The sequence below is a fragment of the Coptis chinensis genome, chromosome 1 (assembly GCF_015680905.1).
Source record: "Coptis chinensis isolate HL-2020 chromosome 1, ASM1568090v1, whole genome shotgun sequence".
NCBI lineage: Eukaryota > Viridiplantae > Streptophyta > Magnoliopsida > Ranunculales > Ranunculaceae > Coptis > Coptis chinensis.
This window is the reverse complement of record NC_141456.1, coordinates 68,035,210-68,053,228: the sequence shown is the minus strand read 5'-3', so window position 1 is coordinate 68,053,228 and position 18,019 is coordinate 68,035,210. Positions and strand designations below refer to the sequence as shown.

The 18,019-nt window shown below is 38.2% G+C and overlaps 1 protein-coding gene across 1 annotated transcript; it reads left to right on the top strand.

The window, feature by feature from the left end:
* Positions 1–6,420: 6,420 nt before the first annotated feature.
* On the top strand, positions 6,421–10,248 carry LOC147525046 (uncharacterized). The gene is made up of 3 exons (XM_086577898.1): positions 6,421–6,754; positions 9,161–9,636; positions 9,886–10,248. The coding sequence occupies exons 1-3, from the start codon at positions 6,421–6,423 to the stop codon at positions 10,246–10,248; spliced, it is 1,173 nt and encodes a 390-aa protein (XP_086434024.1).
* The last annotated feature ends 7,771 nt before the right edge of the window (positions 10,249–18,019 follow it).

The window sequence follows — 18,019 nt, the reverse complement described above, 5'->3', positions numbered from 1 at the left end:
CTAATTCCTTCTAAGTTTTGGAGATGAAGTTGGACTCTGGAAGAAGTCTATTTGTATTAGGAAACAAATCACGGTTTGGAATGCTTCTAGAGCTCATTGTAACCCCTATAAATAGAAGACCTAAGTGTCTCATGTAATGGGCCAATTCACTTATATTCTTGTCTCCAGAACTTGAGGCAGAGAGAGATTAATAATAAAAGATCGGTTTTTAACTAGCTGAGTCTTAATAAATTAGTCTTTCTAGTCTTATGTTCTTCGACTCTTCTTCTTCTCGTTCTTCATGTTATTCCTTCTTTATGGAAGGCTAATCTTCTCCTTCAAGGGAGGAGATGAAGCCAGTGCTGAAGGTTTAATGATTCTTCTGGTTCATGGTGCTCTTCAATCAGGTTAGTTCTTTATGTTTTTAGTTATTAGTTCCATTGCCCACACCAGGGGATGGAAGTATAGAATAGGGTTTATGTTTTGCAATATTAATATCATGCTAGTGTTCTTTACTTTTCTTATAGTAGTATAGTTCTTTAGAGTTAGGGAAGTATTCTTTGTGTTGCCTTAGAAGGGGTAGCTCAGGGAGTGGCTGCCTAGGGGAAGTATTCTTTGTGTTTGCCTTAAGTGGTGATTCATTGAATGGCCGCCCTATTAGGAAGTACTCCTTGATGTTGCTCTTGATAATACATTGAATGGCTGCCCAAGCTTACATAAAAGGAAAGAAGACATTAATAGCATAAACATAGGAACAATCTTAAGTAAAGTTAATTGTTAACGATGTTTTGTCCAAGAGGGCATCGGCACTTGCTCGATTGCCTAATTGTAGTCTACTTGTAAGAACAACCATGAAGCAGAAGGTCATAGATTAAAAGTATTGGTGGATTCTAATCTCTTGAATTCACTCTCTTATAAATTCCCAATAGTTTAGTTAATTTAGTTTAGTTTAGCATTAGAATCTAAATCCCTATAATCATAGTTTTTAATCCCTTAAACCCCCTTTCCAGTCTTGTCCTTTACATAACATACACTTAAAAGTGGAACGATACCCTACTCATCCTTTACTTATTGAGGGATAATTAGGTTTTGATATGCTTCTATTTTGTTCAACGACCATCATCTATCTACATCATTCATCTCATCTACACACACAAAAAGAGGCTGGTCACCAACCCATGCCACCAATAAGTTTTATGCTAAAACCACACACTCATTTTTTCCATTCCTTCAATCTAAAACTTATCCATACCCTACATATCTTCCTCAACCATCCATTTTCTCACGATCATTCACTTGGACACCTTTTCGTTCAAAGAAAAAGAAGAAACTGTATGCTCGATTAGGTTCTAGATCCATCAGAATTCACTCCCATTCTACTAAGCCATGCCATAGGAAATCTTGGTGCTTAATTTTGTTTAATGGTGCATTCCGTGTGAACTATTTATGGAAAGATCCACAATTATTTAGATTATTGATATATGGGAAACTGCACGTTAATACATATATATCACATTAAGTCTAGGGAATCTAACTTTAAAAGACCCAAGTTTTTGTACAATACCAACTTTCTGGAGTATAGGCCAAACAAAAAATTTCAAACTTAAAATGAGTTTTCCAATTTTGTTTAGTGGTGGCATATTTGGTATTTCATTTCAAATCTTTTTGCCACCCTTTGCTTGTCATGTTTACTCAAGTAGAGTTTGTGTTAGTTCGTACGTAACAGTTTAATTGTGCTTCATGTTATCATATCATTTTTACAATATTTACACATTACAGTCGCCAATTTTGCCACGTTTTTATGATAAATTCTTTCCTTATCTCTTTACACTTTGAGGACAAAGCGTTCGATTGTTTGGGGGTGGGATAGAAACATTTGCAAATATTAGGCACTTTTAGGATGTAACTTACGCACTTTTCTTTATAAAAAATTAAAAATCACAAATGTTATTTATACTAGGCACTTAGTGATAATAATATTGTTCCCTTCTCCATGATGATATTACTCTAGAAATCTCACGTAGTACTTGAATTAGGATTTAATTTTTGAAACATAGATTAATATATAGGTAATAGTTATTTCATCTTTTCATGAACATCTTGCATGAGCATCTTTGATTGTACTTGGCAGTATTTTTCTGAGACCTAGTTTAGAGTACTTAATACATATCATGTGAGCATCTAGCCTAAAAGCCTCATAAGAGTGAAATATCTGAGTGATGACACAAGGGAGAAGTAAATTCCGAGTAGAGAAATCGCACATCCACTTGCTTGAACACCACACCATATGCTAAGCAAGAATTTAGGCTCTCTTTGGATCGATATAGCCAGAAATTCACACCTATATGAAATTTATTATCCGCTAGTCGCCCCACTGAGCCTTTCATTAGCCTTTTCACAAACCACAAATCCTTTACTAAATAAAACAAAATAAAAAAATAAAATCAGCCTACCTATCTAGATAAGTCTGAGAAATAGGATAAGTGAAGGAAAGAAAAGAGAAAAACCTGTGTAAACAAAAATTAGTTAGTTGCTTCAAAAAAAAGAAAAAAAAAAGAAAAGAAGTTTCCATCCAAAGAAAATAAAATAAAAATAAAAATAAAAATAAAATAAAAACTCCAAAAATAGAATAAAAGGAGTCAAAAAGCCAAAATAAAAAGGCTAAGGATGGACACAAAGTGTAGAAGCAAAAGAACAAGGTTTTCTCTAGTTACATAATATAAAGACCCTATTTTCTCATATTTGTCTTTTTGAATATCCATTTCCTTCCTTCTTTAACCAATACCTACACCCCGTATCACCTAATAAAGACCTCTAGCTCAATTAGGAATAGGTTGGTGTGATAGTAAGTGGTAGATGTGTTTGATCGACCTCAGCTTTCTTGGATTATCATTGAGATTGTGAGGAAACGTGTGCCCACTGCACACTGGAGTTAGCAAACTTGAGTGGAAAAATCAGAGTGTTATGTGTTTTGACACATTCCTTGTGAGAACCTACTTAGGCACGCTACCCAAAAGTTTCAGAAACGGACCTGGCATTGCATTTCATATCATAGTTCATTGTATAGTTATTTATCTTAAGATGATTTGATTATTATGCATGTATTAGTTTAAGTTTTAGAATGATCATTCTTGTTTAAATACTAGTGAGATGTATAGATCATTGAGACATAAATAAGGAAACAATAGTTTTATTTCTTAGTCGTTGTAGTATAGATGAAGTTTGTGAGTATCTTCACTGGAAAACTCTCACAAGGATATAACTCGTCCACTAGGGAATTCCTAGTGGTTTAAGGCCTTGTTGCATATGGTCAATGCAATCGCACTCGTCGAAACAAGATTAGTTAGAACTCCATTTTTGGTCACTTATTTTAATTTCTCATATTTGCTTGAGGACAAGCAAAATGCTGTTTGGGAGTGGTTTGATAAGAGCCCAAAATTGTAGTTTTAGCCCCTTTAACAATATTGCTTTAGACCAATTATGTGATTAATAAGTAAGAGTTAGTACTGTTATCGTGCTTTTGTGTATTTCAGGCATTGGAGTCGAATATGTGCAGAAATGCGTCCCTTTTGTGAGATAAAGGAGCAAACGTTGGTTGCTAAGAAGTTCTATGATAACATTCAAAGATTCAAGGAGAAAAAACCTTTTTAAAGCCCGGTCAAACCTAAAAAGTCAAAGTCAACTAGGGCAGAAACAGCGCATAAAAGTCAATAGAACTTCCAAAGGTTGTATCTTTGGACTCAAACCTCAGAATTGGGCCTACCTTATATCAAAATGACTGGCTCGGAAAGAGCTTACCAATGGTCTAAGCCTTGACCCAATCAGATGAGTAGAAGTAGGCGAAAAGTCCATGGAAGTTAAATCCTACTGAAGAGGCCTCTGTGGACTAAAGAAATTGGGTTTTGGGCTCGATTTTCTGGCCCAAAACATGGCTCCTCAGCCCATGCACGAAAAAGTGGATCTGGTCTCCTCCATTTGTATGGAGAAGACTTAACTCTTAACATTACCTAGATCTAGATTAAAAAATTAGGTTAGACTCCATTAATTAGTTCCAATAGCTAGTTTTATATCTAGTTTTTACCTTCAATTAATTAGTGTTAGAACAAAGTAGATTATTATTTAGAATCACTATTAGTTTCATAATAAAGTATTAGTTTTCCATGAGAATGAGAACAAGCTTTCTCTCATACTAATTATTTTATGACTAGAGATAGTATAAAGTAATTAGGGATCAGTAAAAGTCTAGTCTTTATATTTTAATCTTGTGTGAGAATATCTAGACTAGGATTTTCTATACAAATCTATGCTAGCATGTTAAGAACTTAAAAAGTCGATTTCAATCTCTCTCTAGCTTTCTCCATATTTGATTCATCTATATTTTTATTAGTTTACTTAATTTAGAGTTATTTTAATCCATAGTATAATCGTAGAATAGAAATTTCACATCACACATTACTCTCACCATTGTTCTTTGTGTTTGATTAGTTGAATTCGTTTAAGTCTAGAGAGTTAAGAGTGGAACGATTCCGTACTCTATATATTGCATAAATATATATGCGAGAGTAGGAAATAAATAATTGATACCGTAAGAATGAGGTTAGAGTAATCTAGTTTAGTTTTTACGGGTTATCAGCTATGAACGTACACTTGGGTAAATGAATATGAATATACACCTGCAAAGCATCTCTGACCACCGGTTCATCCCTAACAATTAGGGGAATGTCTAACCGATCCAGAACCACTAGTTTTGTCTCGCTACACTAAGCTTTTTATCCCATGCACTGCCACGACAACTGTGTCCAACAACTTGCACGCACCCTTTAAACCATGCGACGGTTAGTGGATCCAACCTTCTTGCCTCTAGAGATGGAATGTGTAGGAATACCCAAAGGGTGAATGCAAGGGCACAACCCTGGAGTGTGTTAGTATAATGCTGGGTAGTGCCTTGGAGAAAGTGGTCATAATACTATGATACAACTTTTCCAACTTTATACAAAGGAGTTCATAGGCAATATACCCCCAAGGAAAAGCATCAAACACCTCTAAATCAGCAGCAATGTCAACCCATCTTACATCAACTCCTTTTGAGCCAATAGGTATGAGGAAAGCTCCAAGGGCATACAACCTATTAAGGCGATGTATGTCATTCTTCATCTCCACATTGTGTAATGCATCAGCCTTTTCCACCTCCCTAGCTCGCTCAATAGCAGTCAGTCAAATTTGACCACGTAGGGAACCATGACTGTCCTTAAAATACCTCAATCTGAAATCAATCGGATTCTTGGGATTCAAATCGTAAAAGTTGTTGCTTGGACGGTCAGTGGAAAGCCCGGTGAGTAGCAATAAATCGGAAGACTTAAAAGTAATATATTTGTTCCCAATTTTGTAAGTCAATGGTGCAATTTGTCTTTTCAGAATGGAGTCAACCAATTGGGGGTGGATAAAATGATAGTACTTCCTTTGTTTTGGATCCAGAGGGTCCACATTGCCATCAATAGTCAGTAGAAACCCAAACGGAGATGAAGCAAACCTAATTTTTCCCTCCATATCAAACCTTTGGAAAAGCTTATCTCGAAGCATTTTTGGACAGCAGCGACAAGTAATCTTTTTTCCTGGCATCTATGGTGCTTCAGGTTTCTTCCTCTTTCCACTACACAGCACACATCAAGCCATAGTGTGATAGTATTAGGGCAACAAAGCATGGGTAAAAACTACTATGGCTATAGGTAATTAAATTAATTAGACGCATACTGCCTAAATATAATCAAATTCTCTCAGGTCAACCCAATATCAAACACAGAGAACTAAAGTATTAAATTAAAAACAAAATACCAGACAAAGGAATAATCCTACTAAGGTTTTTTATTCAAAAAAACATGTAATCAAAGGCAACTATATAAAAGCAAGGAATAAAAAAAAATGAACCTTTTAGTTTTAGGGCGTATCGTTTTAGGGTTTGTCATGATTTAGGTGATTTCTGAGTTTGAGAAGAAATTCGGACACTGTTTAAGGACGAATTTGGGGTGAGAGACTTCAGATTCAAATTGGAGTTGATGTGTCGAACAAGCGTACATCTCAGTTCCTAATGGTTTTTTCCCCCCAAAACTGATGTTATCTGGTACGCCGCACACATAATAATTAAAGTGGTAGCGTGGTCCCTCTGTAAACCACGTGTGACTATCACAATAGACTTTTTAGAACATACTAATTGCCTCATAGGGACAATATAAAGATGGTTCGGGGCATTATAGATAATAGTATCAAACGGTTATTGATATATAGTTATATTACTGATGAAATACAATATCCAAATGATTTGGCTATTTCTAACCGCCCCATAGAAAGAATCCCACAATTATAAAACCAGAAACATAGAGAAGTAGGTCCTAAAAAGTCCCATATGTTCACCATTTCAAAAACACCATCAACAAGAAACTTACAATGGCGGTCTCTTCTTCGAATGGTGACAACGAGAGCCAAGGATATGACATGCCGCATGACCTTTGTGTAGAAATTGTCAAACGTGCTCCACTTCCATTTCTGAAAAATCCCAAGTTTGTCTCTCGAAAATGGGAAACCTTTACAAATTCAAGTTCCTACATAAAGGAGCACGCGTTAAAGACAAGATCATTTCTGGGATACATGATAGACACGAAAAAAAGATGGGAATCAAGAATATCTTTTGCCTCCAGCATTGGCCACAACCCCGCAATTCCAGCCCCAAATATGGACTTCAAACCATATGGTACATTGGTAATTGCGTCTTCATTGGAAGGTATAGTTCTCTTGAACACCCCATGTAGGAACTGTTATGGTTGCAACAAATGATTACAAACCGCGAAAGCCCACGCGCAGGGAAATAAGGGGTTCTCACAATTTTGGATAGAAAATCATACCTTTTAGATCGGCTAAGATAACTTTGATAATCCAAGATCTACAAAACCAGCAACCTCTTGATCTTCTGTTGTATTCCTATCAATGGAATGGACGTTGTGTGGGCAACGATCTACCACCCTCTTCTTTCTCTCTTGGCCTCTATCACTTTCAAGGTTAGAACCGAATTTGAACTAATCTTTCTTGAGTAAAACTATAAGTAAGTCGGCCAGAGAAAAAATGTTTCCTTTATATAGGCTACAACAAGGACCATGAGGATAAATTAGGGTTAGCCCTCCTGACGGGCTTGGGCTTCCCATGTTCGCCCAGAACACACGGCCCATGTCCGTCAACAAATGTCTTATTCCACTAAAGGCCATTGTTGCACTACCGCCCTAAGCCCAAATTATGTGTTACGTTTATGGGCTCCATATTATATGCTTGTTGATCTCCCCGTGTTTAAGATATCGAATGCCCGTTGATTAAGTCAAGTTACTAACAACTACATTAATCAACTTCTTATGTCCTTGAGTAGTACCACTCAACCTCATTGTCATGTCGGATTAAATCCATCTGCAGGGTTTACATGACAATCCTTATGAGCTCCTCAAGGGGACATCATCAACCTGACTTCTTGCAGATCACGGATTCCAATAATCAACAGCAAACCTTACATATAATGTCATTACCCAGTCCATCTAGTTTGTTGATTCACAAATGAATCTCACTCATTGATGATTTAAAGCAATGTACAATGCACGTAAGTGCCTATTATTATATCCGGATTAAGAGGACAAGCATCCATTATAACGGAGGTGTTTGTTCTCTTATATAGTCAGTATAAAGAGAAACAACCTCACTTGGTCCTATTCAATACACACAAAGTGTACTAGTGTAATCTTGTAGTCAAGATAGACTAATACCAGATTATACTACAACCGTACCAATGGTTTGTCCAAATCCATTTAGGTTCTGAATGTTTACTTATACTTTATAAGGTACTGATGATATGATCTTCTGTGTGTCACCACACACTATATCATCTTCAACATAAAGTATTAGACACATGCATATAACTAATAACATATATAATATGCATAACATTTGCCCATATGATTCTCATTCAAAATATAAAGAATTAGAGTTAATACAAAAGTAATGCTTTTAGTATATAACCCTATCACTCCACACGAGAAAGACCAAAAATTTTAAGTGTGCAAACCGATGACTAGACAAGTGCGTCATCTGAATAATCCTAGGATCAAATTCTTCACTGAATGTGTGGGAATGTCGGTGAAATCAATGACACCTTTAAGTTTCACTATAGTTAGGATCTCAAAACCCAACTACAACAGTGTAAGGCAAAGGCGAGACAACAAGAAGGAATTTTCAATCATTCATCATGTTGAATTGTTTGATTCACAAACATTCAATTGGCAAAGGTTGAACGACTTGGGATTATCCTTTAATGTTGAACACATAAATAGGCATCCTGGGGTGGATACAAAGGGATGTCTCCACTGGTCTCTTTATGAAGAAGGCATATTGGTATTTAACATTGGCTGGCAACAATGGACAAAGATTATGCTACCGTAAACCAAATCCCCAGCCAAGTCCTACAAACTTTTTCGCTTCGATTACACGATTGCTGTTATATTCTCCTACTGGGGTGAGGACAACATTACTACTGAAATATTAGAACTGAGGGTATTACATCAATACGAGAACAGGTTGTGGAGTGAATTGAGGAAGTTTTTGTTGGACAAATTGTATGAACGTTTTCGTCATCCAAAATTCATCAACTTACTATCAACAGAAGTTGGAGTTTTCAGTTTGAACAACAGGATCATATGGTACAGTTTCAAGGACAAGGAGGTGTTATCTCTATTGGCGTTCACTCCATTCTACCATTCATGTCAGACTTTGGTGAAACTCAGTTTGGCCCAACTCAGTATAACTAGTAATTGATTGATATATATCTCTATTTATATTTGGAACTTAAAATAAGATGTTGGAATAGAGCACCAAGCATGAACAAAGCATGTTTCCAATAAGGCAACTTAAAGTTCTTACGAGACATTATGTACACCATCTTGTAGTCTGAATGGAGAACCAATGATTTTGTGTTAATCAGGAGGTAAGATTCAAATTAAAAATTAGAACACCATGAACATGAAATGTACAAAGTATGACAACATAACTTCCAGATAAGCCATTAAGTGTACCATTGTCTAGTGGCAAGAGAGAAGCAACAATTCCCAATGAAGAGTATGGTTCAAGCTTACTAATGAAGAGTTCCTCTTAACAGTGGTATATGCTAGAAATGTGAAGTCTCTCAGATTAAAGCTTTGGCAAGACCTTGTGACTATTCATAATTCTATTAACATACCTTGGTGTGTAGTAGGGGACTTTAATAACATAACAAAAGCTGTTGAGAGAGTGGGTGGAAGGCCTATGCATCCCAGTGAAGAAGAGGAATTTGTGGATTGCCTGCAAAAATCAGGATTATCAGATCTGAGCTATAATGGATTCTTTCACACATGGAACAATAAAGTGGAAGGGAAAGGCAGAATCATATCCAAGATTGACAGATGCTTAGTTAATAGTCATTGGAATGATGATCTCTCGAATTTTAAGGTTGAATTTTTACCTCAAGGAGTATCCGATCATTCACCAATTTTACTCCTTTGGAATGATTTCAGTACCAAGGCAACACCTTTTAGATTTAAGAATTACTGGGTAGAACAAGAGGAGTTCCAAAATATTTTGCATGATGTTTGGAAGGTTGAGATCCTCTCTAACCCTATGTATCTGCTGATGTAAAAACTGAAAATGCTCAAGGAGAGAGTTAAGCCATGGGCACATAGTAACTTCTCAGATATTCATGGAAGGGTAACACAAGCTAGAGAAAGTTTGTATGACATACAGAAGCAAATCCAAAATGCTCCGATGGATCCATATCTGGGAAAAAAAGAGAAAGAGGCTTTGTAGAGGTATAGTGAACTAGCAATAATTGAGTTTTCTGAGATCAAGGGTAAACAAGATAGTGATTGGATGCTTGAAGGTGATAAGTGTACTACCTTTTTCTTCAAATCTCTTGAAGAAAAGAAAGCGAGAAAAGGTATCTGGGCTTTGAAGGATTCACAAGGTGGAACTATCATTGGCCAGGCTGAAGTTATCAAGTCTATCTTGGATTATTACACTGATTTGCTTGGAGCAGATGCGGGAAAGATATATGAAGACGAGTTCTTTAATAATTTGCAGGTTAGAGACACAGTATCTGACCAGATGAAACTTATTCTTGATACAGAGGTCACAACAGAGGAAATCAAAGCGATGAAGGACAACAAAACACCGGGACCAGATGGTTTCACTCCATTTTTCTTCAAGAGATGATGGTATATTATTGGTCATAACTTCATTGCTACTATCTTAAATGCTTTCGCTTATTGTAGATTTCCTAGAGGTGTTAATGTTACTTTTCTATATCTCATACCAAAAGTCAGCAATCCCTCAAAGGTTGAGGATTTCAGGCAAATAACACTGTGTAACACTACATACAAATGCCTTTCTAAAGTCATTTCAAATAGGCTAAAACTTGTTATCAATGACCTAGTGCAGACTAATCAATCTACTTTCATCCATGGTGATAAGAGCCCAAAACTGTAGTTTTAACCCTGTAACAGTCATACTTTTAGACCAATTATGTGAGTAATAATTAAGAGTTAATACTGATCACGTGTTTTTATGCATTTCAGGCTCCAAAGTCTATTATGTGTAGAAATGTGCTACTTTAGCGAGATAAAGGAGCAAATGTCGGTTGCTAAGGAGTTCTGTGATTAAAGGCAAAGATTCAAGAAGACAAAGCCTTTCTAAAGCCCGGTCAAAAGCTGAAAAGTCGACGCGGCGTAAAAAAGACTCAAAAAGTGAGAACTCGAAGGCCGTATTTTTGGACTCAAACCTCGGAATTGGGCCTACCTTATGTCAAAACGACCGGCTCGGAAAGAGCTTTCCAATGGTCTAAGCCTTGACCCAATCAGAGAAGCAAAAGTGGATGAAAAGTCTATTGAAGCCAACTGCAGCTGAAGAGGCATTTCTGGACTGAAAGAATTGGGTTTTGGGCCTGATTCTCGGGCCCAAAACATGGCTCCAAGCCCATGCACGATTTTTGGATCTGAAAGTATAAAAACAAGAGCTTGACTCTTTGTTAATGGTTAGATAGTTAGGTTAGAAAATAAGTTAGGTTAGGAAACTAATGTTAATGGAGTTTATGGTTAGAAAAAGATAGATCTAGATCTAGTTTTGAGTTTTATCCCATTAATTAATTAGTTTTTATACCTTGTTTTAATATAGATTATTGAATCATTGTTACTTTTCATTAGATTAATCTAGATCTATCTTTTTCTAACCCTAAACTCCATTAACATTAGCTTCCTAACCTAACTATCTAACCATTAACAAAGAGTCAAGTTCTTGTTTTTATACTTTCAGATCCAAAAATCGTGCATGGGCTTGGAGCCATGTTTTGGGCCCGAGAATCAGGCCCAAAACCCAATTCTTCAGTCCAAAAAGGCCTCTTCAACTGTAGTTGGCTTCAACAGACTTTTCGTCCAATTGTGCTCCTATGATTGGGTCAAGACTTAGACTATTGGAAAGCTCTTTCCGAGCCGGTCGTTTTGACATAAGGTAGGCCCAATTCCGAGGTCTGAGTCCAAAGATACGGCCTTCGGAAGTTCTACTAACTTTGAGTGATGTTTCTGCCCGCGTCGACTTTTCAGCTTTTAACCGGGCTTTAGAAAGGCTTTGTCTTCTTGAATCTTTGCCTTTAATCACAGAACTCCTTAGCAACCGACCTTTGCTCCTTTATCTCGCTAAAGTGGCATATTTCTGCACATAATGGACTTTGGAGCCTGAAATGCATAAAACACGTGAATCAAGATTAACTCTTAATTATTACTCACATAATTGGTCTAAAAGTATGACTGTTATGGGTTAAAACTACAGTTTTGGGCTCTTATCAAACCACCCCAAACAGCATTTTGCTTGTCCTCAAGCAAAGATGAGAAATTAGAATAAGTGACCAAAAATGGAGTTCTATCTACTCGTTTATTGAAAGTCGCGATTGCATTGACCATATGCAACAAGGCCTTAAACCACTAGGAATTCCATAGTGGACGAGTTATAGCCTCGTGAGAGTTTTCCAGTGAAGGTACTCACAAACTTCATCTATACTACAACGACTAAGAAATAAAACTATTGTTTCCTTATTCATGCTCTAAATTAACTATACCTCTCACTAGCAATGCATATAGAGTAATCAAGTCGAAACCTAAGCTAATATATGCATAATAATCAATCATCTACAATAAACATATATACAATGAGTAATACTATGAAATATCTAGCAGGTTCGTTTCTGAAACTCGGAATAGCGTCCTTAAGTAGGTTCTCACAATAATAGTCAAGATACAATACTCTGATTTTTCCACTCAAGTTTCGCTACTCCAGTGTGCAGTGGGCACACTTTACCTTACAATCTCAATGACAACAAGGAAGCCGGAGTCGATCAAACACATCTGCCACTTACTATCACACTAACCTATTCCTAATTGAGCTAGAGGTCTTTATTAGGTGTTGTGGGGATTAGGAGATGGTCTAAGAAGGAAGGAAATGGATATTCAAAAGGACAAGTCTGAGATAATAGAGTCTTCATATTGTGTAACTTAGAGAAAACCTTGTTATTTTCTTTTGCTTCTATACTTTGTTTCCATCCTTAGCCATATTTTTCTTTTTCTTTTCTTTGGCTTTCGACTCCCTTTTATTCTTATTTAGGAGTTTTTATTTTATTTCTATTTTTATTTTTCTTTTCTTCGGATGGAAACTTCTTTTCTTTATTTTCTGAAGCAATTAACTAACTTCTAGATTATTAAAAGCATAGAGAAATAACCAATACCAATATTCCTATGTGTATAGCATAACTTATTTATTTATATTTTTGAATTTTTGAAATTTAACTAGAAAACAAATGTATATTATACCTATCTATATCCTAACAGATGCCTTAATTACACGTGTTTCTATGCCCCCCCCCCCAAACAAGAAGCATGCTTTGTCCTCAAAGCATTTAAATAAAGAGGGTAGGAAAAATACCATTGAAACACGTGAAATTCAGGAACATCTGCAAAACAAGGTTAGAACGCACTAATATAGGAAATAAAACCGACGCTTAACTTTATAATGAAGTTCTACCCATTATGGGGTTAACAAGAATGAAATTGCTTGGGACATAAGCAAACACTAACTAGAATTAAAACTTACCTTATATCTTCCGCTTTTACTCATCATCTTCCTCATCCTTCTTCTATAAAGAAGTGAGGTTCCTTCGGCCGATCTGCCATGCCATGATAATTTGCGGGCTTCCCGCCATTTATCATCTATTATTGCTAACCTATTAAGAGCGGTTTTGTCCGACGAGGTGTAGGGTGCAACGATGAGGTTGTATCCTCCACCTTTGCCAAGTCATTGCACGGAAAGATCGAATAATACTATTGGTGGTTCGTGCGATTAAGGTCGCACCGTAATCCAATCCGTGAAACGTGTACAAAAATAGGAAAGAAACATAGCATAATACGGAAATTAGAACAGGCATAAGAAGGTGCACGTATGCCTCATCTTTGTGGGATCGAGCTAAACTAGACATCAAGGTTCGGGAAGGTCATGACACATACGCCCCGTGGCTAAAGCAAGGAAGACGCTGCAAGTGGCATCATTCACGTAAGAAAAACGCCATTCCCCTAAAATGTTTAGCATGATCCAAAACATAACAGGTTCCTATGTTCATGGACAAAGGGCTACCAAAGCGGACGTTATATTCCCCTTGGTCCTCGATCACGGAAAATGCCCCGCCCCATAGGACTCATGCAAAACTCATAAGTGTAGACATACATATTGTCTAACCAATAACACCATGGGTCTTATATTTCAGCGGGCATAGCAAGTCCAAGAACAAATGCTAGCAAGAACCTGGTAATTTCCATTGGTTCATTATCAATGTTGATGGAGAACACTTGTTCTCCATCTGGTCTCTCAAAGAAAATGCAGTTATCGTAAAAATAAGATGCTAGTGTTGGAGAATAAAGTGCATCAGGTCTTACCATAAGCGGTTCCCAGCCAACGTATGTGATCGCCTCGCGAAACCAAGCACCATAAGTAGTGCTTTCGAACAAATCTTCGAAAGACTGTTCCGATATCAATGTAGGAGATGTCATCTCAAAATTACGCTCTGGAATAGCTGCGAATGACCCAGCAACAACCCGCAGAAAACTGGAATTTTTCTTGTCCACGAAAGTCAGGGCGCGAGTGCGCTCTACTTGGGCGGGAGTGCACTCTGAAGATTTTGGAATTCCAGTGTTTTGGCGAAGTCGCGACTCACCTTGAAGCGCGCGCGCTGCATAAAAAATTCGACAAAAGTGTAGGGCGAAAGCGCTCCTCCTAAGAAGCAGCACGCGCTCAGAAGGTCTTAAAGTGAAAAATGAGGCGAAACGTGGGAAACGTGGGATTGAAAGGTGAGTGATGGAAGTTAGGTGTAGTGTAGGTTGTGAGTGTAGAATGAATGTAGTTTATATAGGTTTTAAGTTGCTAAAACGGATCGGGAAGTTGCCAAAAAGTTTTTACGGCAGTTTCCGGAAATACTAAAATTTCCTACCCCGAAAACGGAAACAACTCATATTCTTGATTCTAAAACAAACCTAGTATCTTTTAGGTTGAATTTAGGATAGAATCTACCTATTTTATTGAGATTTCATTCTACCATGATACTTATTCATAGATATGCCTAACCGGCTATATTCTCACCTTGACTCCGCAATAAATTCTAAAACGAGGGTCATATAAAAATCATGCTGGAATAGATAACACCACCCCCAAACAATTGGGAAGGTGGGATCAATATGAAACAACCACACACAATGAAAATAACCGCATTATATTAAAATTTTCATTCGAAGTACATTTCACTACAAAATTCCAATTACGGAATTAAACTTACATTAAAATAAATAACAATAATGAAACTACAAATAAATAAAAAACATCAAACTATACTATCCCTAACCACTTCGCATCGGTAGCGGAGGGCACTGCCTTCAGGAGATAGCTCCCGAGCTCGATGGGCCAACACCATTCGATCTTTTCGACGACGACTCGTGCCTCGATGGTGTGTCCTCGAAGGAGAATCCTCGTGAGGTGGGAATCGCGGCAAGCATGTCGCCCCGAATCGGGCCGAGCTTCTAGCTCGGCCCTCATCTGTTCCCACCGCTCGTCCTCCCTCTGGGTAGGGATCTCGAAATTATGGTGGATAGTAGCCTGTCGAGTCCGGAGGTCTTCGCAGATAGTGTTGAGTGAACGCATGCCACGATGAATTACGGCCGTCTCGCGATCCGACCAACACCTCTCCAAGGCATCAGTATCAAAACAAGTCAAGTCCTCCTCATCCTCCGAGGCATTCTCATTTCCATCATCCTCCTCATCCTCTTCCTTATCCTCAGGCAACCTCAAAACTTGTTGGAAACAATCCTTATAGATACGAGGATTTTGGTGCAGGGTGAGGTAAATCCTATTAGATGCCGGAGCTGCTCTCAACTTCAGCATGATCTTGGTTATCAACACAGGGAGAGGTGCAACAGACTTCCCTACTCCCCTAATCATGTTAAGTAAAAACTCCAAGATACAGAACTCGTACTTCTGCTCCTGGAGTATCCATAAAATGTGGAGGCAGTTCAGACCGATGTCACTGACCTTCTCCTTTCCTAGGACGTTCCGACCAATCCACTGAGTTGCAGCTAGCTGGTTGGTCCTGAGGGATGCCTGGCGAACACAATGCGAGTTCGCATTGTAGTTCCCTTCGGTAACTGTCACGTGCATCAACGGCTCTACCCCATTATATTGTGACTCCTGTAGCGTGACATCCAGATGGATTCTAGGCGGAATGCCTAGAATCTCAAACTAACAACCCCAGCTTATTTCCTTCCTCCTCTTCGCCACCATAACAAAAATTCTACGCCCCTCCACCTCCCTCGTGTTGTAAAACCGTCGGACTAAGTCTTCGTGGTAAAAGGCTTCGGTCGAGTACCACAAGCTATTCCAGTCTCTACTGATCATTTAAATCCATCGTAAAAGCGGGCGAAGTGGTTGCTAGTAAATGCTTGCTCCGGCAAAATTCGGCGTTGTTGAGCCATTGGAGTGTTTTGAATGTAGTGGGGGTTTAAATGGGATGTGGTGTTGGAATTTGAGTCGACCGATTGAAACACACAGTGGTGGTGGCGCGGTGGTGGCGCGACAGCTCACAATTTTGAAAGTTTTGGTGGTTTTTGGTTTTTTAACTTGGTAGAGGTGGTGGTGGAAGGATTTAGAGAAGATTTGAAGTGGATTTGAAATTTATATATACTCTCATTGGACTTAAGACCGATTAGTTAACTACGAAAGCATTCCATGCTAGAGAACTAGGAGTGGAACGAATTTGTTACTCCACTCTATTTCGATAGAATTGAGAGTAGAAAACTTGATAAATATAGACACGTTAAAGTTTTAGTTTACTTACGTTTTGAGTTTCATCGTTCATTTCGTAGGTAAACTATCATTTTTATCGTTTATCAAATGGCGTAGCTTCCATCTTAGTTTCACTTTCACATTGTTTTCGTAGTATAAGTACTTTTCTTAAAGTCCCATTAAACCCACCCACCCTTGTTTGATTCATACTGTGGTTGTCCGTTTCAGCATTGAAAAGTTCCGCGAAAAAATACACGAAGCGCGACCGCGCCCAAAGCAAGCGCACCTGCGCCCATACGCTTGGAACCTTGAGCGCGACCCGCCCCCATCTCGAGCGCGACCCGCCCTAAAACACTGTAACTTGAACTTACACTGAGCGCGACCCACGCCCAAAGTGAGCACACCCGCGCCCTAAGCTGATTTTGCCGGATTTCCATAGGTTTGATTTGAACTTCGATTTTTCAAGTTTTTCAGTGTTCTAACTTGTTATATACACTGAACACGCGTAAACAAGATGATATTCATAAGCGAAGCAAGGACGCAATCAGGTATTCCTTTCTTCCACACCTCGCATCTCCTGTTAGAGGTTTATACTAGTATATCAGAATTGTTTGGAGTGTTGATGTGTTTAGCTAAATTTGGTCTTAGCCTTGTATGAGATTAAGGTATGGTCGAACAAAAACACCAAACGTAATTACACAACAACATCAACAAACAATTCTATCTAGTATACCATCCACTACACCTCTAGCTACTATTTCACACACAATGCCCGACGAAGGAGAGACTCCTCTCTCTGACTTCTACAAAGCCTTGAGCAATAGCCCCAAATCTTGCATCGTTCTAGTAGACCCAGTGGGGGATTTCCGAATCCCCCTAAATATTTTTAATTTTTTACCCGTTTTTCATGGTTTAGACCATGAAAAACCTTATCAGCACATGCGTAGGATTGAACAAGTTATAACAACATTCCACCATCCTACGGTTGGTGCGGAACAAATTAAACTGAGGGTATTCCCTTTCACCTTAGCCGATAAGGCGGCGTCTTGGTTAAATGCCCAAACGCCTAATTATGTGGACTCGTGGGCTAAACTTGTTCAGCTGTTTATGGAACATTTTTACCCACCCCTAAAGACAGATGAGATGCTTTCCAAGATTCATTTCTTTCAACAAAATCCTCATGAATCATTTTCAGAGGCTTGGAATCGTTTCACCGATCTACTTATAGAGTGTCCACATCATAACTTAGCGAAAGACACGTTAGTTCGTGCCTTTTTCAAAGGACTTCTACACCACCATAAAGAAGTCCTAGACATAATGAATGGGGGTAGTTTCTTAAGCAAAGGAGCCTCGGAGGCTTATAAATTTTAGAGGATCAAACTAAGTTTAAATAACAACCGGGGGTAGTGACGATATCCACCACTCCGCTAGTTCTTCAAATACAGTTAAGGCCGCCGGTATGTTTGAAATTAAACACGATCCCGAGCTTAAAACTCTAATCCAATCACTCACTAAAAAGGTAGAGGTCATTTCTGTTCAACAAAAGCCTATCCCCGTCATGAATGTAAATTCAAATCCATGTAGTTTCTGTTGGAGTCCTCAGCATCCCGACTCCCACTGT